Genomic DNA, 26,571 nt, shown 5'->3' on the forward strand with positions numbered 1-26,571 from the left:
GTTCTAGCTACAGTTCCGTTACAGGTATAGGTTTAATACCCGCCGCTATCTGCGAATGCTGTTGCTGTTGTTGTTGTTGTTGCTGTTGTTGCAGCTGCTGCTGTTGAAGATGGTGATGGTGATGATGAGAAGGGATCTGTTGCGACTGAGGTTGATGATGATGGTGGTGATGGTGAGTGGACGCGGATCTGACCATGTACTCGTCCTCGGAGAAAGTTTTTTGATACTCGTGTTCCTTGCGGGAAATGCCGCGATTCTTCCATTTGTAGTCCTTCAAGGCGTCCCTGACGTGTCTACGACATCTGTAGTAGAGGATCAGAGCCAAGCCGGTGAGCAAGGCAAGGCCAGCGACGCTTAAAGTCGCTAACAATGCTTGTTTCCGGGGATCGGAGAAGGCGCAGCCTAGTTCGTCAGGTGTCATACCCTTGATGGGTTTCCCTTTTGATTCAGGAGGTTCCGCGCATAATACCGGACTAGAGTTTCTCGGGACGAGAACCTCGGCTAGCCAGAGCAAGCTACAATCGCAGACCAAGGGATTCTCGCTTAAATCCAGTCGACGCAGTTCGTTCCAGGCTACCAAAGACTCTGAGAAGCCGGCGAACGCGTTGTCACGTAGCATTAAATGCCTCAAGTTGGGTAAACCGGCCAGAGAACCGTCCTCCATTGTAGTCAACCGTTTGTTGCTGTTCAACACCAGGGTCTCTAAATTGGCGTTGTCCGAGAATGCACCCCGTTCGACGGTGATTAACAATTTCGCCGCGGATATATCCAGCTTCTTCAACTTGGATAGGCCTTGAAAGGCACCGGATCTCAGAGTCGTGAAGAAGTTTTGACCCAAGGTGAGTTCTTCGAGGCGAGGCAGAACCGCCAACTGTTTCGTCGGTACTTCTCGTAACTTGTTTCCATCCAGTTCCAACGTACGCAAAGCGTTTAAGCCTCGAAAAGCACCGTCGCTGATGTTATCTAAACCAGCACCGGTAATATCCAGCACGGTCAACTGTTCCAATCCCTTGAACGCGTCATCCGGAAGCGACGAGAAGGCGTTCCAACCTATATGCAACTCAGCCAAGGCGTTCAACGGCGCGAGAGCTGGCGACGGGATGGTTCTCAACTGATTATCGTCCAGATGCAACACTCTCAGTGTACCCAATTTTTGAAAAGCTCCTGGCTCTACCTTCGATATGCGATTCTTTCCCAAGTCTAGTTCCTCCAACTTTGATAACGAGGCAAACAGACCGTTCTTCAGACTTTCCAAGTAGTTGTCCCGTAGATTCAGTACCGTCAGAGATTTCAAACCTTGAAACGTCTTCTCGGTCAACGCTGAGATCTTGTTGTGTCTGAGATGAAGCTCCACCAGTTGCTTTTGCGCGTCGAAACTCCCGTTGGGAATGGTAAACAGGTGATTGCTCGATAGATCGACGTTTTTCAGGTCCCCGTAGAATTGAAACGCCGCCGCGTCCACTATCTTTATCCGATTTTCCTTCAACACTATCCGCTGGATACTCGGGTTCAGGGCGATCGGTATGACGTCCAAATTCGCGCCTATACAGGATACCACGAGGTTGTCGTCGTCGCAGATGCAGCCGTTTGGACAGATCGCAGCCGTTCCGAGCGCGAACGTGACAGCCAGGACGAGCAGGTGCAACAGCGTAGCCGATACGGTCACACGGCAGCGTGGCGTCTGCGAACGATAAACAAGAAACTTTTTATTAAGTAGGTTCACTGACTACGGCTTATCGTCGAACGTGATTTAATTTAATTTATCGTCGAGTTTTCTACCAAGACTTGGTCAAACTATCGTAGACCCGCGATCGTCGACTACCGTGATCGACGTAAACGAGCAAAGTTATCTTTGCTTCGGCTTAAGTTTAGTAGATCAACTTCTGTACGTTATGCCTTCCACTTATTCCTTCGTACGGAGTTATTCGTTTTTCGACTATACAGGCTAGCCTGTACATAATTACGAAGATCACGGATATTTTTTGATCCATCCAATCCTATCGGAACTTGAAATCTATTTCGAAAGATTGGAAGTTTCTCAGAGAGGATAACGCGTAGTAGAAACGAATCCTAGAGAAGATTCGTCCGAAAAGCTAGGTGGGCTGGGTTCAACCGCGATGAACGTCCCGTGAAATTAGGCTCGCTGTTCTGCGTACGTATGTTAATCTGTACATGAAATGCGCGGAAAACACGAGAGGGCTTGCTTTTAACGGTGCTGTACGATTGCGACGTGTCAGCCGCATTTAAGGCTAAAAACGGGTGCGTCATTAGGAAAGGATTATACGCTCGCAATACCGAACTTACTTGCGAGGTCACCGCGGCACTCGACTCCATTACTCATTTCCCATTTCAGCCGTATCACGAGATTCAGCCGCCATTTAATAAATCGAGGTCCTCGAACGTGCTCTGATATTATTTATTCGAGCATTTCTGCATACTTGCTGGCAGCACGCACGTGTTTCGTGTGCAAATCTTTAGCGGCGTGTGTGCTGAATAAATCGACGGCACGCTCGCAGATGCCGAGTATGATTAGGCGACGTTGTAATTTCATGAAAATATCGCCGAGAGTCTTAACCTAAGTGACCATATTCGACCTCTTTGTTATCGTTTCTAATCAAATGTAATATGCAAATGTCATCGCTTTTTGGTTTTTATTTAACGAGCCTTGCTAGCGTTATTCGATTGTTGGTTGGTGTCGGTTAAATTTGATCATGATTTTTATAAAAATAAAATATCATAAATTCGATTGATTTACCGGGATCGTGGGTCTACTATCCACATCTACCCTATCCCTATCTATCGTGGGCTCCATGCGTAAATAAATCATGCAAATGCGTAAATAACGTAACGTAATTCTAACGAAAAATTTATCGCTGCTTGTGACTTGTATTATTTCCAAACACGTGATATCCGTAACGTTACAAACACACGTTTATCGCAATACGTATAACTTCCTTTCAATATTTTCAATTTAACACGGACCGAATTGCTTCTATTCGTGTATTATTTACTGTTCAGCAATCAGTCGACCGTATTCCATGATTCAACATGATTAAAATTAATACCATACTTGTAACTACAATTATAACATAAAGTAATATAATATCGGTAAAATGTATCATATTCGTAAACATTTTTAGGTGTTAAATAAAGGACATAAAAGAGATGGGAACATTTCGAAATAATTAATTTCAGTACTGTTTTCTGTGCTACGAGTTTTAAAAAAAGCAGCGCAGTAGCAGCTACGAGTCGAGAGCAACTCGTTAATTTAGAAACAGAGCTTCCCTCTTTCATTAAAAAAAAAAAAAAAAAAAAAAGTAAATGGAAAATAACGCTCTGGATTTATATTCATATAAATAAAGCGCTAAACGTATTGCTCGCAAAATGATCGAACTCGCAAAATGGACACAAGTTTTGATTACTTTAAGACCGGTAGACAGTTTTCTCCCTTTGAGGTCAGCTGTATTCGAATGGGAAGGAAAACAGCACTTCGACGCTGCGGCAGGTCGATACAATTATAAACTCGACAACGAACAAGGGGCAAAAGAAATTATGCAGTGTGTATGGAAGAAACGAAAGCGTTTCGTATTCGTGGAAACTTCGGCCGACAGGTTGTTCGCCGTGGTGATTATTAGGAACGCCGCATTGCTCAAGTTATACGTAGAGTTAACGACATCGCTGTCGCGTTAATCGCGTGAACGACGTGTTAATCAATCACAACGACAATAATAATAGCGACGTTTAATAGCGATAGGGGAGACGGGCTTTTATCGCGGCGAGAAACGAGCCAATAAAAATGTGACACCTGCTAAAACAGGATGAGAGCCTCCGCTAAAAGCGGCTTTGCAGTCTGACCTAATACGAATTATAATAGGGTTAGCCAGAGATAACGGTGCGGTTACTCGGTGTTGCGTGAGTTCACGAGCATATAATTACGATTGCGTTGAGATGCTAATGGCGTATTGTTTCAGTCACGGAAGCAACCGGCAATATTATCGCGGTATGTTTGGTTAAATTATCTTGTATTAATCCAAAGTCACGTACAGTGATGATTTGAATTTCGATTCAAGAATTATGTTTATCGATGATCGTGACAACGTGCACGTCGAAATATTACTTATTTCTACTGATATTTCTATCAGTCTATCAGACTATCGAAAGTTGCGTCTTGGCAAAGTTAATAAAACTTGCTACAAAAAGAGAAGAAAATACGTAATGTTCGTTAACGCCTATGGATAGCGTATGGCAGGTTATATGCTACAAAACAACCTGTTATATAACATTGTTTTACTATATGCGTAGATATATCGCAGCATAGATGTATTAGCTTAACAGATGTTTTGTTATTGTGGCTTATCGTGGCACGTGTTTGATCCTCGTTGTTGGTTGTATTAATGTAAAATCATATGGTTGAATGAGTCCGGTAAATTATTATGGATATCAGATGAGCAATTAATCAGAGTAAAAATAATAAGCGTGCACGAGGTTGTATGAACTTGCATTGCTCTTGTCACTGCTGGCAAACAACGGCAGCGATCGTTAATTCTGTTGCGTGAAATTACCATAAATGCGGTGCCGGAGTGTCATCGAGATTTTATCCGACTGTCACTGTTTTCTCACATGGAAATTTAATCGCACGTTACAAGTAATTTATCGTTTTCCAAGATTTATCGAACGCTTTCGTTCCGAAGTTAATGAACAGAACGATAAAATTTGCAGGAGACTCGAGAAGTTTTTACTAACGTAGGCAATCGTAAAAAGCCAATCACACGAATTCTCTCGATAAGATGAATTTTACGAGTAGCGATATGATCTATACACTCTTAAAGATATCTCATTTTTTTTTATCATAGATTACTTCTCCTTCCTGAAATTTATTAATTTTTTTACGTGGTAGGAATATCGCATGTTGTATCACGTTTTAAGCACACCTGCTGTATTTTGCCCATTCTTCATAATAATGTTCATACCGATATAACACTATTAATCTGTATTAACTAAATATCTATGATCTAATTACAGTATCGTATTAGATTGGTGTATATGAAATTTGTATATGTATTTGTACATGTAATTTGCCCGTATCGTGTATTTAATAAATATGACTTTATACGCATTAACGACGAAGTAAGTTCAAATGGCTTCGTCCTTCTTAACTTTTATCACTATATATATTACGTATGTATACGTTACAAAATAACGAAACCGTCATATTCCAATGACAGTTTTCAAAAAAGAAAAATTACTCTGGTAGAAACATTAAAGACTAGAAACCAATGTTGATTTCGATCGATCGCGTCTAACATATGTTTACTTCTCAAAATTCCTCCAACTAATAGCTACTAATTACGCTATACTCCGATCGTTTCCGTACGTCGATCACCAACACACCAAAGGACCCGATGCTAACTAATCGAGCAAATGGTCGATCAACAGCGAACCGAACGCAGACGCTGGACTCCTCGTGGATCTCGTCAGCCGCTTTAATTCGCGCAGTCTGTTGGAGAATAACGTGGCCACGCGTTTGTACCATTCTATCGCGATAAAATCTTGGGTCTCGTAACGAGCACGCTTTTCCAAGACGCGCCCCAGGGTCCATCGGGCAACGGCTCTTCGGACGAAGAACATCGCGCGTCGATATCACGTATAACGTGACACTTAGACGAGAGGTTTTTGTCTTAATTACTGCGCAACTAATTGCAGCCAGATAACAGCGCTGAGAATACGTCAGACGTCTCGACTTATCGTTCGTACTAATCATACCGACCTCGGACGGCGGCAGGGTGAAAGGGCTGGAACGGAGGGTGGCTGCGAATCGGTGTTCGGGAGAGGGATAACGTCACGCGTACCACCGCTTTCGGGGTGAACACGTCAGATTTAACTGGATGTAATTAGCGATTACAAATTACCCTTTTGTCCATTAGCGCGACCGCGATACACGCGGCAGATTTGCACAGCTGCCGCTGCGAATGAACATGCTCTATGGACAGGAGCTTCTGCAGCCCTCTCCCTCTTCGTCTGTCTCTTTATCTCGCACATACACACCAACTGTCTTTTTCCGTTTAGATGCTCGCGAACGTACAACGTTCTCCAAGTTACCGAAAACAAGAGTCGGAGTTGTGAAATCCGTGGGAGCTTTTCGAAACGTCAGTCATTTAGCACAACGTTTTCATCCCTCTGTGTTTCTCTTTTTCTGTTCGACGGTTGGATCGTGGAGAAGATGAACGGAAAATTGCGAAAACCGAACGAACTCATCCGTAAACTGTGACCATTTAACGCGTTCGCGAAACAGTTGAAAAGTAGGCCAGCGGTAGCACCGTGTAAAGCTGAAAGCGCGGAAAACGTGTATTTGAGTTCCTTTTTATCGCGATAAAGCGAGGGCGGCTATGGCACAGGTAGAACACGGAAGGTGATACTTTATACACGTGTACCTTTTGAGATATCGAAGGTGAAAACTTTCAATTTGATGAAATTCCGTCTTCCGCCTTTCCTGTTTCTCCGTAACAAATGTTTTCAAAGCAACTTTATAACGTTATGGAAGAGAAGGGAGCGTTTATATTACCCTCACCGTAGCAACTCGCGCGAGTACGAGGGTTTGCTTTAACTCTTTGCCTTTAAATCACATGTGATTTATAGCGTAGCCATTCTTCTTGACGTCCGAATTGGTATCACCCATCGCAATTAACTAAATCGTATCGAGCTTCGTAGAAGTTGTTCAAAGTGCCGTTATTATTCGGCTAAAATTATGTATTCGCATAGAGAAAACATTTACTTTCGCGTAATATCTTCACCCCTATACTTTGGCAAACACGAAATCGTAGTTTCGCGAAGCCGAAATATTCGTCCGTCGTATTGTTTTTCAAAAACAGGAGAAAAAAGCGAGATGCGGAGGATGGTAAAGCAGAGTTGAACATTGATTTTCTGACTGGACAATGGATACACGTCCAAGTAACAAGCATCGACGATTTTTTGAAGATACTGCTTACAAACGAATTCCGTCAGCTTTGTCCGCATTTCATTTTTGTTTCGACTCTTTCGAATTTTCCAAGCGACCGTTTAAAACATTCTGTAACATCCGACGTATTTGCTGTGACAAGCGAAATGTTATCGAATCGACGATTTTCCAGGCATGGATAAAAGTTTTCAGGAACGGATCGCAAATCGGTTTATCGAACAATTTGTTGTTATTTGTAGGTTTTCACCACGAGAATCGAGCGTTGTTGAAAAACTTTTGAATATCAACGCGTGTCAGCACGCTCCAGTGTTTCATTGGCTTTTAAGTGAGAGCATATGTAACCTTCGCAGGTGTAGACTAGTTTTTATCTACATTTAGAAAACTCAGACGAAATACCGCAAAAGAATATTAGAATAATTCTATCAATTGCGATTCGGTTTGAATTTTGATGGATTTTCAGCCTCTGTTAGCGTTAGGCAAATACGACAAAGAACGGATGATTTATTCGCACAACAGGTGACTTATCCCAATTACGTAAACAAACAGATTAGAGTAAGCGTATCGATCTACAGCTTCTTCCATTTATCGATTATTGAGTGAATTTTTAATAAAAATAAATGAATAGATACAAGAAATTCAAGTTGTATAATTGTCGATGTTCGATTGATTGTAAGCAGTAAGTTTCTTATGTAATAAAACCATATAGATAATAGATCTGATAGTAGACCTGTTGTCCATATTTTCCAAAGAAAGTTAATATAATTTAAGTAACGTTTTACCTTCAATCGCAAATTCTGCTATTTCTATTAGTTCATCTTCGCCACTTCAATTATATCATTTCTCTCGCAGAAACTACGTATCGCGGTGGCAGCTCCTGTCTAAGCTCGTGTTTCATTCGTGTGGAAATTAGAGTGACCCGGCTTGTATCGTAGAATTAAATAAAACCAGGTTTCACAATATATCCTGATTACGTTTCATCGAGCTGGTGTTCGTGTTGCTCGGTTGGTTTTTAGCAATTCGCAGTCTTCTTCTTTTCACCAAAAATGTACAAAACCTGTATGTCAACTACGTCGACGGCTCAGTTATTTGCCATAATCAACGTAACATTTTGGAAAAATAAAAGCTGAAGTTCTTCTGTATCGTGGCCAAAAATGAGCAACCCGCGGATGATACAAATTTTCCGTATTACTTTTCTGAAAGTACAGACGGTAGATATCGCGGTCACAGTCGCTAATCCTCATACGTCCGTACATTTTACACATTTTATATGGTTTGACTGATAAACTGATTAAATATACCTAAAACTACGAAAAGTAGGATTCGTATCGTGTAACAGGGACGACGCGTGCACCACTGACTGCATCGTTTCGTTTCATTTCAAACATCCAGTCAAAAACGATATATCGCTAGTCCGCGCTTCTTGGATTCATACGAGGTTCGTCGTAGAAACAACTGGAATTTCATTCCTCCCATAACAACGCCGTGCGACATATTTCTCTCTAGAATTGGGTTCGAAGTTTTCAATTTCGTTTCCCGGCAAGTTTCGAATTCACAATCGTTGCTAGACGAGTCACCATGTAAATGACGACATAAAGTTTTCCACGCGAGTTTTTATGATTTTTAAGCTTTATACAATGAAACTAAGTTTGCCGAATTCCGAAATGTTCACAATATTGCAAGTTGGAGAGTTGCGCAACTTTGAGTTATAAGATTCGAATCGTTTTAGATTTCGAAGGCGAGCGAGTTCGACAAGTTTGATCGTAAGGGATTAAAGCGGGTTCTACTTTAAAAATTAATCTAAAATCAGTTTCAGACTTTTGACACTTTTCACCGAGATATTCTTGAAGAATTTCTAGGTGAGACAGCAGTGCGAAAATATCGATAAAGGCTTTCGGCAGCAGTTCCTGAATCTTGTATACGCCCTGCATAAGCCTGGTACACGGTCATAGAATCTATACAATGCAGCAACGTTGCTTATACCCCTGACTTGGGCGACTGGTCAGCGGTTCCACAATCCTTGTCCGAAGTTCCACATTCTCGCGGGCTTACAATATGTAAATTGTCGTATAAAGTCAAAAGATTCTACATCCTTCGAGTTTCCAAAAGTATTTCAAATTTCCAGCAATACCTTTCGTTTTCAAGATATATAAAAGCGAAATTACGCTTACGTCCAAATAGATCGAAGGATACTATTAGAGATTTAACGAAAAATTATTTTTATGACGCGACATTTGCCTCTTCGTTAAAGGTATTTTCCACGTTCAACATTTTCTCTTCTTTCTCCAATTCAAGATAAGGAAGAGTAATTTGGATTCTGACGTTAAGCGTTAGGAAGTTTATCCTGTACAATTTAATCAAAGAGAACCATAGGTAATGAATACATAGGTAAGGAATTGTGGTAATAAGAAGATAACGTAGTCATTTTATACGTTAATTTCATACATCGACGATATCGCTTCGGTTTAGAAGAAAAAAAAGGAAATTCTTTAGAACGGATGCTACCTTCTTGCAGAGACATGTACGTAAATCTAATTGACACGACGATGAAATAATCCTGATACACACTGTATATTGCATTTTAATAGATACTATAATTAACAATGGCGCGCGATGCAATTGCTAACGAAGTGTTAACCTATCGAGGTCGAGAAGGGTATTAATTCTTAAATAGGTCGTAATGTACCAACGTACAGTTAAATGATCACAACTGCTGTATGACTGCTATAATAGCAGTAATGCATTTTCAGTAGTAGTTGCGAATGCTTACCCAATACTATTATATTAATCACTGTACATTAATTTGACAGAAAATTTGTATATTTCCTGCTTAATGGAACGAGAATGATTAGCGAGTATTAATCGTTATTTCTATTATCAAACAAGTAATTTCACGATATCTTCCATTATCATAACAATGCGTACGAGTGAAAAATATGCGATCGTTGCAAAAATTTGTACACATTTTGTAATACGTACACGCATCATAGACACCTACTTGCAAGCACAAGATTCTACGTTTTTAGCTGGTTAGATGGAAAAATGTTGTCCGTTGAGGGGTTAATTTTCATGCTGCGCACAGGAATCATTATGTAATGAAAGAGTGGCTGCTCGTGCTTAGTTGAGAGGAGCCTGGCCGTCCGGCGTTCAATCGTGCACCCCTTATACACGAGTCGTGCACACCGACTGTTATTCACTGTTCTGTCGGCAATGATACAGCCGAGCTGTTCCACGGCTGTCTCCCGCTCCATTGGATAACGCACCGTCTGCTTCGGAAATCAGCCAGGGTTGATGGCATTTCACTGTTTTCTCGTTGTTGCGTCGTCTCCTTTTCCCTGATACGAATGAGACGCGTAATGAGGCTAACGGAATCGCGGAAAAATAACAAACGCGGAAAAGCACGCAACCACTTGTTCAGACTTCCGGCTGACTTGCTCGAAAATCGTCTTGTATTTCCTACTGGATATCCACGAATACGGCATGGAACTTCGTTGCGGTTGTAAAGGGATTTATTTGGCGAATTTTGCTTGCATTCTGCCGTAGACGTTACTAGTTTAGTAGGAGTTGAGTACTACTTTTAACATAGTTTTAGAAGTAGAATGGTGTTGGAAGCAGAACTGCTTTACAGCTAGAATAGCTTAGCCGGAGAGCCGCGGCACAAAGGTCAAATCGTGAGTTGAGAGTAATTTTCATAATTTATGTTTCATAGCATCTATCTCTTTGAAGGAACATTTTCAAAGGTGAAATGTGTACGAAAAATCTCATTACAGATCGCTAAATCGCGTTCCAATTAAAGCGAAACAGGCGAATTAGCCGGTTAAACCTGGGATTTACAATCACATATTTTTGTTAACCGATTCTAAATGAATTTTTATAAGATCGCGTATTTCACCATACAATTGCTGGCATATAGCGCCTACCTGTAGTAGATAAAACATAGAAACAAAGAATTTAATATTCATTTCATTTCATTTGAAAGTAATGAAGAAGATTCGTCTTGTGCTATTTTATTGAAAGGCGAAAAAGCGAATATTTCATAAATATCCTGTGTTCACATGCTATAAAATCTTCTTCCCAGTCATACATTGCAGATCTTTGCATTTCGTTTTTCTAACGCGTATGAATAGTCGAGAATAATTTGTCTCGCTATTATTCAGGGGGATGCACTATATTCTCAGTTCTCTTTTGCATATGCCCATTTAATACTCTAAATAGCACGAGCACTTTAAATTAATCTAACGCACGGATATATTTTATCAAAATATTCTGCCGTGTTTTGACAGCTAAAAGCGGTCAACGAAGATTATTAGTCCTGGCGTTTTCGCATCCCTTACAAAAATAAATGATAAAGTTGTTTTACGTTTTAATGAATTTATTCATAATTTTTTCACAGCAAAAGGATAGTTTAGACATACTTTCCCTGCAGATACAGCACTAGTAAATATGTATAATGTAAAGCATAAAATAGTGGCCCAAGTAATATACCCTGTTGTATTTTCAGCTTAGCATTTAAAAGCTAATTTATATAGATTAGACGGATTAAGATTAAAACACAGATGATTATTACTTCCTCCATTTGAGAGTATTATATAGTCATCATTTCTATTTAAATAACATTCGACACAAATAAACAGTATATTTACCTTCGTTATCCTAAATCAGAAAGGGAAGCTACGATATCTAACTACCGAATGAAAAGAGTATGCTGCTTTTAAATCCTTAAGGTACTTTAGTTCAATACGAAACGATCATAAAACTAATCTGGACGTACGGAATGCCACTATGGAGAACAGCAGCAATGAGCCATATAAGCAAAATGGAGACAATGCAAGCTAAAATTCTTAGAACAATAGTAAACGCCCCATGGTACGTTAGAAACGAGGACATTCGGAAAGACCTGGGAATACCAACGGTCAAGGAGGAGATTAGCAGGTGCGTAAGAAGGTACAGAGAAAGAATAGCAACGCACCCGAACCGGCTGGCAGCGAAAATGATCAACACATCAAGCATAAAAAGAAGACTAAAAAGGGAACACCCAGCAGATCTCATAAAGGATATAACCTAATAAACACAAAAATGGTACCCCGCTGGGGGTAGCCACCCACATGATAATCAAACAGATAAAAAATTCTACCAAATGTCCAAATTGGACAAATTGTGAATGTGAAATATTAAATAAAAAAAAAACTTTAGTTAAAAAATATTTATGAAGAAATATCATAAAAGTAAGCATTAAAGTAATAAAAGTCATAAATTAATAGCATATATGTAAACTCCCTAAGAGTTCAAACGCGGATAAACAAAGGGACTTTCTCTGTTTAACAGAAAGTGTGGCCTTATTTGTTGTTACGGACAACCGATTTGTCAAACAGTTATTACACAGACAGACGGTTAGAGAAGAAGAAGGATTTCGAGCGATCATAAGAAAGAAACTATTATTTAAAGTATTGAAGATTGACAGAGGGAGAGTGGTAGTTTAGGATGTGGAAAATCGATTCTCGATTTTCAGGTAGACCTTGTAGAAAGCTTTGTTATTTATTATTATTTATTGTTATTAATTATCGTTAATTGTTATTTACCACTGTATTTTATTTAAGTATTGTTACAATGAAGTCGATTTTCAGATTTTCAGAATCGATCCCTGAATTGTCCTAGTATTGAACTTTATATATATTATAAACAAAAACTTTTATATTTTAATATTGAAATTTTGTTTCATCCCTTATAACTATCTCAACGAATAAAAGAGAAGAACGATATTTGGAACTTTCACGTAACGGTAAACCATATTTCAAAGCTATTCAAATTTAAATATAAAACACGATTCGTGCGGCTTCGCTATTATTCTCAACTTTCTATCAAAATTGTCCATTTAGTTAATCGCCTCGCTTTTTCTCAATCCTGTAGTTTTTGGAGAAAATCTTTAAAAACTTTAGCTCGCATAGGTCGGTACCAATTAATGTAAAAATTTTAAAGAGGCAAAAAAGGAAAAAAAAAATAATAATAATAATAATAAAATCCTACTACCATTTAAATTTTTAATGAAAGTAGCTAAAAGTTATTTTAATACCTCTATTATTAACCCTTACGCCATTAATAAGACATACGTGTGATTTATATAATTTTCAAAAATTAACAAAAAAAGTACTACATCTTCGCCTCGAGTTTTCTCTTCAGTCGGTTACTCGTCAATATTCTCTTGCCCACCATGAAAATCAATTCGGTTCCATTATTCGTTGTTTACTCATATCCGTTTCGGAATTCAACTCGAGACTATGGATCGGTAGACTAAGGAAATCGACAAAAATTAACAAGTGGAAAACAGGAATGGCAATCGAATTAAGTATTTATCGTTAATCACTCGACGGAATTCCCCCGTTAACGAGAATAATTATCGTTATCCAACGATCATAATAACACGCCTACTTGAGTAACACGGCCCGATTGTTCCCGATACTCTTTTGGTCGATTGGTTAACGATACTCCTTGTCTCTCTTCCGGAAATCGGCTCCTTTTAATGGATGGAGTTTTCTTGTTTGCTCGCCACTCTGTTTACGTTTTTATCACATCGAACCAATTGAAACGTCGAATTTATGGAAACCGGTTAGCGAAATGTTTAATTATTATATACACATTGAAACCGGAGGAAGTTGATTTATATTTTCCTGCCCATCGACATTTCGCTCTCTGTTGCAAGCGAATACGAGGAATTGAGCGAGAGACACAAAGAGACATTATTGACATATTTCATTGAAATATGTCAAAGAAAAGCAATTGAGCAAATTGAAAAGATAAAAGGTTGGTAGCCTAACGAAATGGTAAATTTTGTGCTATTATTTGTTTATAACTCTGACTTTTCGAAATATCTATATATGATTTTGAAGCTGCTCTTCGTATTTCTTCAATATTATTCAATAAAGTTATTAACGTCGTGATAATCGTAATTATTATTTAATTATTTAATTATTTTTTAAAGACTCACGCGGTAATCAAACGAAGTATCTTAGTTTTCGAAATATTTGTTATTATACACGGTATAAATATCGTTTCACGATATTAAGTTACTTAGCACGTCGTTTTTATCATTTCATGCCTGTTACGTCGCGTGAGATGGTCTGTGCGACGCCCTTCATTGTCTGACCGTCAAGGCCCAAGCACCATTCTACAGACCCCCAATAAACCTAAGGCCCTACCATAAACCGAATCTTATTAGCTTGCAGGAACCTTTAATCCTGCAAGTATTTTCGTTTTAAAACTGGTAAACAGTCCTTAGGTTCATTGCACATTCTTACAAATTACGGAGAAAGCGGATATTTGTCTAACAGAAAAGAAGGTTTTTCCTGTAAACAATGTCGCCCATGAGTCACGCCGGTAAGAGGCTTCTTCCTCCTCTCTTCATTCCTAACGGTGGTCATAACCAATCGGCATTGCGGATCGTTACCCTCACTTTCCTGACGAAAAGTGTGAGCAACGAATCCACGTTCTTCGTTCAAAGTACACACCCTTACCGAGCTTTCCTCCGTGATCACATGAGAACGAATTTCACATCCTCTACGACATCAGGAGGGTCAACACAACTTCTACTTGTGCTCTAGACTTGTTTCACAGTAACATTCACGTAACAGTTAAATCTCATCAGTTAGTCTACATCAACTCGAGTGAAAGGACAGTGCAAGGAACAGCAGGAGTCGGAAGTCAAGCAGAATCTACAAGTCGAAGACAATCAATCGACAGAAGATATATCATCACCGTCGTCAACACGAAAGCAGTCTCAGGTAATACTCGTTCGCAGTTGTTATTTCACCTACTCAATCTTGTATTACATTGAAGTCGTACCGTCCCATTGTTGTTCCACATTCTGCTGGTACTCTCGATTGGTAGAATCGTATCTTCTTGCTCTCCCATCACCACCGTACTCTCTTCCACGCATTGGTTGTTCTCGTAATTCATAATACAGTCGGGTTCACCAGGCAGTTTTGGTACGATCGTCGAATTGATCCATTCGATCGGCCTGAGAGGTACCGCTGCGCAATGCATGGCCGAAAAGACGCTGTGCACTAATTGACCAATTCGATTCACGTTCGAATTGGACGATTCGCGCCCAGTGTTCTGGCAGCCATATACATTGCGCACCGGAACCCTTAGGCCGATCGGATGGGTCACTTCGACGATCGTACCCAAACGGCCTGGTGAACCCTACTGTATGATGAATTGCGAGAACAATCAATGCAGTGAAGAGAGTACGGGTGTTAATGGGAGAGCAGGAAGATACTATTCCACCAATCGAGCGTACCAGCAGAATGTGTAAGAAAGCTCGGTAAGGGTGTGCGCTTTGAACGAAGAACGTGAATTCGTTGCTCACACTTTTCGTCAGGAAAGTGAGGGTAACGATCCGCGATGTCGATTAATTATGACCAACGTTAGGAATAAAGATAAGAGGAAGAAGCCTCCCACCCACGTGACTCATGGGCGACATTGTTTATGGAAAAAACCTGCTTTTCTGTTAGAAAAATATCCGCTTTCTTCATAATTTGTAAGAACGTACAGTAAACCTAAGGACCGTTTTAAGTACCAGATATAAACTGAAAAGGATTAAAGGATCTTATTAGCTTGCAAGATTAAAGGTTCCTGGGCCTTAGGTTTATTGAGGGTCTGTATAATGGTGCTTGGGCCTTGATGGTTAATGAAGGACGGTTAATCTCACGCGACGTAACAATGCCATTTAATTTCACGTGACAAATAACGCGAAGATTCAAAACGGCGGTTTTCTTTTCGTGCCTGTTAGAACCATGACCTAATAATTTTACCAATTACGTAAAATATAATTAAACGTTTTCCTCCTCTATAACTCCAGGACTATATCGACTCTTATACTTTTGCCATTCGTATTATGAAGTCCTTTATTATGCCGATTGTTATTTGATTCTATAGATGTTGCAAATGAAAATGTACAAAATACAATCCCGATATTACATTTAAACATTTGTTTGCTTTATAATTGAAAATATTGATTTCCAAGTTCGATAATTCCAAAAAATAAAAGGAATATTATAAAAATGATATAAACGGTGCAGAATAAAACGTCGATATACGATTCTGCGATGTGACTGCGGCTAACTCAAAAATTTGATAAAAGCACAAAGTGATAAAAAGTCGGAACTATATCCTCGTACATTTTGAATTTTTAAGTAAATGAAGATCACTTTATCGCTTTGGCCGAAGCGAATCCAGCTGGAGCCGTAAAATCGAAGCGCGTAATAATTCAAATTGAAGAGATACTGGAAATTAAAATGTATTATGAATTACGTTTCCTTTCTATTAATTTTTTAAGCGCATTAGTCCGTTATGGATCCGGACAAATATTTACGTTAAACAATATAACGTTAACCGAATCGATCCTTGTATATCTTTTTGAATGTTTATCTTGTTTGCATTACATTAATCTCTTGCAGAATAACTATCAAGCAGCATAAGAAAATGGAGAGACAGTATCGTTTTAGCAAGTACTTTAATTAATTTAGTTTTTCATGTTATCCATAAATCCTTTATACGTAAATCTTATATTTCAAGCGATTGTCGCTTGCAAAACATTCCATTTACGGAATATACTGCTTTATACGTCGAGTTTAAAGTTCGGACTGACATGAAATAAGCGTCAAAGCGGTAAGAGTGATTACGAAAAGTATATAACGATTGGAATATCGGTCGACTGAGTTTCAAAACCGAGATTTAATTTATTTGGTCCGTACAAAGTACTTCTAAAGTAACATTTTAAATACGTAAAGTCCTTTAAAATATCATACATTTGATTAACGTAATTTTCATGCGATTCCGTTTCGATAATTAACTAATTTCATTATTTGAAATTCAAAAATTATCGCAAAACTGTCTTCATAATTACATTATTACGAAACAATTTGTTTAGCTCTTTGAAGTAACAAAAGGCAGTTTCCAGAAAATCTTGAAACGCGTCATTCTTGAAATTTAATTATCAAGTACCTACGTTTCGTATACGGGCCGATCTAATATTCCTCGCTTTTTATTCGTTCAAGCATTCCGGTCAATCAAGCCATTTAATCTGTTAGATATAAATTCTTCTCCTCTAGTTATCTATCTCGCGAAGAATAGCTATTCGCCTCGTAAATAAAACGGTACAGTTCGCAGCTGAAGAGAACGAAGGACGCTTTGAAGCGATTAAAGGCAACCGTACCTACATATTCCAATAAATACGCATAATAAATGGAGCATGTTGCTTTTATTTCCAACTATGTGTCCGTACCGCGTATTGAAAATAGCTACATGTTTCAGTAATCGCATGAACGATCGGAAAAAGAGGAAAAGGGTCGCGAGACTCTCGGCGAAATCTGGCGTTCGTGAAATTCTTTTCGCTCGGACGACTGCTTCGCTTCCCGACGGTTCCTGTCTTTCAATCTTTCGGTCATTTATATTCATCGACGATTATCGTCGTCGGGCATCGATTTTCAGCAAAAGCAAATCACGTTCGTTCGTCCGAAACGTATTTAAATCTTTGAACGGTTTCCGTACCCTGAGTATTCAAAAATTATCTTGCCACGTGTACATTTTTCCTTTTCTTTCTTTTTTCTGTCAGCCTTCTGGTATCGTTTTTTCCATTTATATTACTCGCATTAAGTATTATTCGTAGCTTCGAACAACAGACGCGCATTCGAATCGCGGTTAGTCCAATTACGATTCGATCGTTGTTCCGTTTTCCACAACGACAGTTTTTTCTCTTCTCTCTTTATTTAACTTTCAATAGAAAAATCGCCACGTCGCGAATTTACCCTGAACGAACGAGCAACGTGAATATTTTTCTCTTGTATGAATGTTTCAATGTTCGAGGAGCTACGTTTTCCTTGCACCCATGGGTATCGTTCGTTATTCCGACAACGATAATGGCGTTTCGACTCAAGAATTTGTAGATCCTTAAATGGTATTTTTGGAATAACGAGAGGGTGGTGTAAACAGGAAAAATTGGTTTCACGGCAAAATTTAGCAAGTACACGTGTATGTAGTTGTGGCTTGAAAACAGAGAGAGTCAGAGGGAAGGAGGGAGGGAGGGAGGGAGGGAGGGATAGAGGGAGGGAGGGAGAATGAGAGAGGAGGAGGGAGGGAGGGAGAGAGAGAATGAGGGAGGGAGAAGAGTGAGGAGGAGGGAGGGAGGGAGAGGGAGAGAGAATGAGGGAGGGAGGGAGGGAGAGGGAGAGAGAATGAGGGAGGGAGGGAGGAAGAGGGAGAGAGAATGAGGGAGGGAGGGATAGAGAGAATGAGGGAGGGAGAATAAGAGGGAGAGAGGGTGGGAGGGAGAGAGGGGGAGAGAGAATGAGGGAGGGAGGGAGGGAGGGAGGGAGAGAATGAGGGAGGGAGGGAGAGAGAGAATGAGGGAGGGAGAATAAGAGGGAGAGAGGGAGAGGGAGGGAGAGAGGGGGAGAGAGAATGAGGGAGGGAGAGAGAGAATGAGGGAGGGAGGGAGGGAGAGGGAGAATGAGGGAGGGAGAGAGATAGGGAGGGAGGGTGGGAGAGAGGGAAGGAGGGAGGGAGAGAGATAGGGAGAGAGGGTGGGAGAGAGGGAAGGAGGGAGGGAGAGAAATAAGGAGGGAGGGTGGGAGAGAGGGAAGGAGGGGGGAGAGAGAGAATGAGGGAGGGTGGGAGGGAGAATGAGGGAGTGAGAGAAGGAGAATGAAGGAGGAAGGGAGAGAGAGAATGAGGGAGGGAAAGAATGAGGGAGGGAGAGAGGGAGAGGGAGGGAGGGAGAATGAGGGAGGGAGGGTAGGAGGGAGAGGGAGAGAGGGGGAAGGAGGGAGCGAGCAAGGGAGAGAGAGGGAGAGAGAGAGGGCGGGAGAAAAGGAGGGATAGAGGGAGTGGGAGGGAGGGAGGGAGGGAGGGAGGGAGGGAGGGAGGGAGAGAGAGAGAGAGAGAGTAATAGAAAATTACATAATTTTAATGCATCTTACATATATGTATAATTAAATGACAGGTAGGTAGCGTATGTGACCGACGATTGCTTGCTCCTTGATGCTGTGTAATTTGACTCTAATCTAATGGAAGCATAAGACGTTAACTGATTAGCTGGAGATTATTCGAAACCTGGTTACTGCTAATGAGGGCGAATGCACAACGTTCGAGCTACTGATTTGGCACAAATTTAGCACGCGGTTAATGTACGCCACGTCTACCAATATTACGCAGAGGTGCGAGGTTCGTTATTTATATTGTCGTAAGAACATACCGCTTAAAACGCATCTTTTGTCTTTTTATTTTCACCTTATATTCAGTTGCGGAAGTAGCTTTCTAACTATTTGTTAATTACGGTACACTTTGCATATTTAATATCACACTGATCCACAAGATTCGCGTTAACAATGTGCAAAGTTTAAACCATATTGCTGACGCGGACGTTGCGTATTCTCATAAAGCTGACTTTAGAAGCTTAATTGCTCGTGTAAATAATTCTGTCCTATGTCTAATTACTCAGTTACCAGCTAATTAGGTTCTAATCCTCTCCGACAGAACTCAAACCTTACCCGTGTCATACCCTTGGTACATTTTTCGCGAGAAGGGAACGTACACCTATTGTAGCATGTTAAACCGTGCATGAAACTTTGGCAACGACGCAAACTTTCTTTTAGACTTTAAACTCCCCGTCAAACGTATCGATTCCAGCAACTGTTAAAAAGTAATTTCTATTTTACCCTACGGAGACTGCCGAGTTTATCACACCTCTGTTAGCTATCGATGTTGGCAAAAACGAAAATTCTACGTTTCAAGCGGTTGAATTTTGCTTTCCGTCGCCGGCCAATGATTTTCATTTCGTTAAACATTTACGTCGATCGTAAATAAAAAATTGTTGCACTCCTAGATACCTATATAACGTTAGTTCGGTAATTTCGCTGGAAGAAAAATTTGTTGCTATGTAAAAGAAAAACATGAAAAGTGTGACGCCGAGGAAAAAATTTAATTAAAAGTAGAACGACGAGCTTTATTAAAAAAAAATATCTACAGCCGATTAAATATCAAAAGCAAGTCTCGCGTCTTTGCCGGCGTTTATATTTCGCGTTCAACCGCGTACGATCGAATGAAAATACGACCGATATCATTGGTTTCGTTAAACAATTAAGTGTCTGCGTGCACAGTTTCGACTTTCGTTCGATCAAGTTCAATGTATTCTTTCCAACCGAACGATTCAACCAACCAACCAACGTCTCGAAACGTTAAAAAGCTTTGCATTTACAATGACAACAATCGCCCGGCGAATCATAACAATTTTGACCCATTTTCCCGGCTGTTTCTCTCGTTGCAGATCGCCTGAAACATTAATGCGTTCGTTGATTGAAAGCCACGTCGATAGTTCGGCTCGGATTTTCGTTTTAGCCAAACCATTCGGGTGTAACAGTTCCCGGAGCACGTATAACTTCGCGAGATCGCCAGAAATCTGCTAACGTTCGTCTATAAAACGTGATTTGAACGAAGTGTTCGCGAATGATGAGGGCTATTTAGCTCCGCAGTAATCGAACTACCCGTGTTTCGTGGAAATCTTAGCCACGCTTTGATACCGTTCGATAAACGACGAATCGTGTTAGTTACTCGCGTTAATTATTAAATCTTTCGAGTTTTCTTGAATTTCCAGTTACCTGCGAAGCAATTTTAAGCAATTGATGAAATTAATTTGCATCGTTTAGAGAAAGAAACGAGACAAGAGAAGGGCATTGTCAACTGTTAACAGTTAAGTTTTTTAAAGATGTAAGAATTGCTCTAACATCTTTATATCGCTAGCCGAGATCTCGTCATATGTACATATTACGTTCAATGTATAATCATGTAAGATTAAGGTGACACGTGACGTGTATGCTGCTATTGCAATCTACGTTTGCTATTGCAAACGGGGCAGAAATTATAAGCAGGTATCTTGTACGTTATTCGCATTCTTAAAACACGAATAAATAATAATAACGCGAAATATATCTACAAACGATGTATTAATTATAGCATGACGTTTCTTACTAAAAGCTTTTGACGCGAAGATGAACGCGAAAGCTCGAACTTGCATCGGTCAGTGATAGCAAAACGACAAACATCGACATCTAAATGTCCTACTAAATGAAAAGACGTTACATTCAAGGGGACAACTTTTTTTCGGAGCTTTTACAAAAAAAAAGCCACGCACTTGGTCCGGAGTTTAATTAACCTAATTTGCAACTTATTTGCCGGTGTCGAGGAAAGCAAAGCTGTTGAAACTTTTGCAATCTCGCATAAACTTTCTAACCAAACTACGCGTTTCGATTGGCGGGAAAAAAGGAAATCAAAGTGTCGTTTTTAATTACCGGTTAAAACACGGTCTCTCTGTTGCGCTTTCGATGCATCCGTTATTCCACGAGGATTCGATCTGTCAAACACAAGTCGAAAATTTTTTGGAAATCTCGAACCTCGGCAATTATTCACGATGAAACACAGGGAAGAAGGAACCAGCGTAGGAAAGCGAAACGGCACGTGTTTTCGTGTATGTGCGCGAGAGAATGATAAAAGGGGAAAATAGAAGAAAAAGTAAGGAGAGGCTTTGTACACGAGTACCGGTATTTTTATGGCAATATCGTCGCCCCGTTTGTATTCCGACTGTCAGGCAACAGTCTATCGACATTTGGCCGATAGTCGAGCCAAGCGTCCGGATATGGATTCGAGGGAAATGGCACGTTGCTTCTTTTCCGATGAGAATGAAAAACAACGTCACGAATCCGTTTTGTGCCGCTAAAAGCGATACATTTCGCCTGGCTTCGCTGAATCGCCGCCCGTTACTCCACCAATCTGGCCCTCGGATTTCCCTCTTTTTTCGTCCCGGATTTGCCATTTTATAATCGCGATCAAAGAGGGTGTAATTGCATTTGCCGCGAATGCGGTACCCTACGTTCATGCTACGAATCCTCCAGTCTGACCTAATGTAATTTGACCTTGACGAATTTATTCGCTTGAGACGCGACCGGCCGGTATTTATTTGTTAAAGCTGCCTACCCCTCTAACTGTCGCACGTGCGACGCCGTATGTCCGACATTGCCCTTGTTACGTCATTTTCAAAAATTTGTACGCAAGTATATTTGGCATCGGGCTTGCGTAAGAAGTTGTATAAACTTGGACGCAATTTGTACATGAGTATCGTGTAGAATGATACTAACAGAATCGAATGAAATTTATTTTTATACATCTTCGCAAATGCAAAGTTCAACGAATGTCGTGCAAGTTCGTTCCTTTATTTCTAATAAAATTTTATGCCAATGCTTCAAGCGCAGAAGAAAAGGGAAAACGTCGATGTCGTATCAAAGCGTTAATATTTCTCAATCTTCGCGTTATTGCGATTCAGGGGCAGTAGGTTGTTACGGAAAAATTAGGAAAAATAAGTAAGAGACGTACGACCGACAATTCCGTATTCCTAATTTATTATATATCGACATTTAGAATTTTAATGCTCCCCTCCTCGACATATTTCTATATAAAATTTATTTACATTGACACAAGAATTAAACGAATGATTTAAATGCAAATGTATCAGATTTGCCCTCGCAGGTTTTACGATATATGAAACGTCTAAAATATCTTTGCACGGATCAAGAGAACTGCGAAACTGGTCGACGAAAAACCGTTCATGCTTACGAGAAGGTTGGACGTGTGACATTTCGGCGAAGGAAGCACCGAAAAACGGTCGATACGAAAGTATCGGTAGCTCACGCCAAGCGAAATATGCGACGACACACATCGCACCCCACGCTTCTATCCTGAGGAAACGCTAGACAATAAACCGAGGAAATCCATTGCAGCTGCTTCGATCGTACATAAATATTTCCGAGTCGTGACTCGGGACGAAATTAAATTTCGCTTTCGTAGAAGTTGAATCACTTTGGCGGCTAGGTTGGGTACACGTCAATTAATTCAGCCTGATACTTGATATAATTCAAGCTAGAAGCGAACCGCCCTGCATATCTGTCCCTCCGCGGCCGCAAATTCCGTTCAATTCCGTGAATTATATTTCCAACGTGCGTCACGCGTTTAGAATATTATTCGGATTCTCCTGTCTCTAGCGATTGCACGTTGTTTTAGCGGGATCATGTTTGTCCACGGATGAGATTTGCCGAATGGAATGTTTGAATACGCGTTTCTTTTCTCCTAACTGTTGGATGTATGCAGAAGTAATGATCGTTATATAATATTTGTGTTGGTATCGTTGACTCAAGATTTAGCTCAAACACGGGAAAACGTTAGTCAACAAGGTCGGACAAGCACCAGTAACCAGATACGTGGAAGAAAATTTTAACAAGGGAGAAGGTGTGCCTGATCGCGATACCGGATCACAACGAGTAAGCACATGCTTGTCGTTACAAAGCACGGAAAAAGTTTCTGTGAAAAGTTGTAACAAGCGACGGGGGACGGATGTATTCTAAGTCAAATGTCTATATTTATGCCGATGTAATACGCAATAATATAGAAAATGTATGTAGGGACTATATAAGAGATATGCTATATGCATACGCGTTGTGGTGTTTTATTTATCTCGATTTATTATCATTTAATATTACAATACGTGCGTTAGCGATATAACATGTATCCTAATGATGTAAGCCGATACCACGTGTTCCTTAATTCTTTCATTCTCAAATTATCGATTATTCAATATTTATTATTTATTTTTCGTTGTAAATGAAAAATGTATGCGATTCGTTCTCTGTGAGAAAATCAGAGTAACGAAATAGGAAGCTAACAAAAATTGTGCGAACATCTCGTATCGTAACATGACGAAAAATGTTACGCAAAGTATAATATTTCGTGAAATTAAATTTTTCCACTTATTATTTAAAAATATTGCATCACGGGAACGCCATCGCTTCGTACTTTCTATGCACGAATATTTGCAGACAAATAGCACCGGCACGAGGAATTTATTAAACAGGCTAACGAGACGATGCTACCAAAACAAAGTAATTAGCAAGGTAGAGAAAAAAGAAAGGGACGATTTTTGCAACCTCGACGATTCGAACCTCCAAGCTACGCCGAATATTTCTTTCCATCGCGTGACTTCGCATTTTCGCCCCTCTCGCCTTTTCTCATTGTTTCGATGTACCCTTCCTTCGCTGGTCGGAACTGGACCCTCGTAAGAAATTATCTCTCCTTGTATCTCGTTATGACAGGTCGCTGTCACGCACGAAGTCGCATTTCCCTCTTCCACCCACGAAAGCGATGCTCTTCCACAATTTTCCCGCTTATCGGCTCGTACGTCACCAACTTTCGACGATTAATTCACCGACAAGTTGAAACCGCCTCGTTTCCGGCTCGTCTTTCGGACCGGTTTTTTCCCTCTGCGTCAACGATTTCCTCTGTCCTTTGTAATTCAACGTAAAGCAACGCTTAGCGCGGAAGGATTTTTCTGCTCGTCCGGTTATATCGTTTGCTCGATGTATTCTATTGATAGAAGCCGTAATTACCGAGGCGAATGCCATGACATAGTATCGACAGGCGGCATTGTTGCAAACTCTATTTATTATGCAATTAACCTGCAAACTAGATTTATAAGTGAACGTGGCACGGTAGTGTAATGGAGTTATCAATCGTGCGATTGTAATTACGACTATCGAATAATCGTGGCATCGTTTTCACGGATTTCCGACAGGGCGCTATTTTATTTTTCCCTTTAAATCATTTTTCCAACAGTCTCTTAAAGTCTTTTACGCGCTCGCTCCGAGTTAATATGTTACACGGTTTGCGTAGAATTCGAATACAGTGTTTGGCAGGAAGTAGATCGTCGTAACGTTATTTTCTCGAATCGATTCCGGATATAAAAACTAGTTTATTAAATATACGTCTGAAGAAAGTGGGGCATGGGGTCAGAAATAGAAACCGCAGACTGTTATTTCGCAATTTGCAATTTTGTTTAATCTCTTCACCGCGATACTCGTTTCTCATATTCCGAGTGTTCATTTCTCGGTCCACGCTGGTAACGTCACGCGCAGAAATATATTTTCGCTTCGCTTCAGCGAAACGAGTTAACGAATCGGGAAAATAGCGCTGTGCGAATAGTGTTACGAATTTAAGCGTTAATCGCTTGGATATTTCCACCAAACATGCGCTGTATTTAATCTTTGTTTTTATTAAATATAATGCGTTATAAAAATATACGATTAAATTAAAAAAAAAAAAAAAAAAGGAAAGAAACTATCTATCTCGTGCTTCTCTCTCTAGCTTATAGAATACTTTAAGTTCATCAGTAAAAGAATTTTACCGAGAGAAATTAGTACACCTTCTTAGTACGGCGGAATAGAAATATTCGATTGACAAAAAATCGCAAGTCAATGTGTTTCGACACATTAACTAATGCAAATTTTTAAACAAATTAAGGATATTATTTCCGTCATACCGAAAGTAGGTACGAGTTTGTAAAGATAAGAACGCGCGTAAAGGTATATTTTCAGCGTATTATCGGTATACATGCTTCGTTTATGATCTTGATATATATATATACGAAGGAGTGAAATTCTCACCAGAACGAGGAAGGGAGTGACGAATAAACGGGGTGATAAATTCTTTGGTAAAAAGGGCGGCAAGTTTGAAAGGAAACAGAGCGAGAGGCGAGAAGTGGGCGAAAGGAAAACGAGAAGGAAGAGGTTATCGACAACTCGTCACTCCCAAGGACCAGGGGGAGTACGGTGATAAAACAAACGACGAAACACCGTAGCTTCGCGGGGCGAAATATCGTTTCAACAGCCAACGAGAGGCTGTTCAATATTTCGAGAAGTTCTGGCTACGAGGAGCAAGAATTTGGCAGGTCGTCTTCGCTTCCAAGTGGTATACAAAACGTATCAACGAGGGCTTTTGAAACTTTTTTTCGAAAAATTACATATGTATGAAAATAGAGATATATAACTCTATCGATCTGCGCCATTTTTATCCCATAAAAGTACATTAATTGCGAGTGCTGATAATCACAGACATCATAAGTAAATAAGATAAATAATAATTTGTATCAACGCGCACAGATATGTATACTTTGTAATATTAAATTAGCCAAAGTACACCCTGATTATTCGTTTGATATTCCTTTTTTCTTTTACAAACAGTCTTTAACAAAAGTGCAAAGCGACGAACCTTTCTTTCACATTGCCGATGAAGATAATTCGTCGTAACGAAATTACAACGTTCTGTGAAACATCCTGTACATCGCGATTCGCTTCTTACCAGCTGTTTGTCAAAGTGTGACAGAATATGTGACGGCAGGATTGCATTTCGTAGAGCGTCTCGTGGAAAGCGAGAAAACAAGAAGAAAGAAACGCTCTGTCGACGAACACGGAATATACATACGTTGCTTCGTGACGTCAACCAAAACGCATGAACGCTCTTTCCCTCTTTGCTACGAGAGCCGAGAGTTACTTTTTCTCTTCTTTTATGCTTTTTGTAAATGTTCTACATAAAATATCGGCCATGCTGCAGCCTCGTAAATTCGTAACTCCATATCTACGTACAGTTGAACGGGATCGAAGATTTTAGCGGTATTTTGTTAAAAAATGAACTTGGTCATATCGATACCTATTCAATCGCTACTACTGTTCTTTAAATCTTTTAGATGTCAT

General features: G+C 40.0%; 1 protein-coding gene across 2 annotated transcripts in view; it reads right to left on the bottom strand.

The window, feature by feature from the left end:
- Positions 1-7: 7 nt before the first annotated feature.
- The window catches only part of LOC126868928 (leucine-rich repeat-containing protein 4C-like), a 271,251-nt gene continuing 244,687 nt past the window's right edge, over positions 8-26,571 (bottom strand). For both annotated transcript variants that reach the window (XM_050624922.1, XM_050624923.1), the window contains one exon: positions 8-1,681. In XM_050624922.1, the coding sequence (XP_050480879.1) occupies positions 8-1,681 (1,674 nt within the window). The remainder of the gene's footprint in view (positions 1,682-26,571) is intronic.

Source organism: Bombus huntii, chromosome 8, assembly GCF_024542735.1.
Source record: "Bombus huntii isolate Logan2020A chromosome 8, iyBomHunt1.1, whole genome shotgun sequence".
NCBI classification, from domain to species: domain Eukaryota; kingdom Metazoa; phylum Arthropoda; class Insecta; order Hymenoptera; family Apidae; genus Bombus; species Bombus huntii.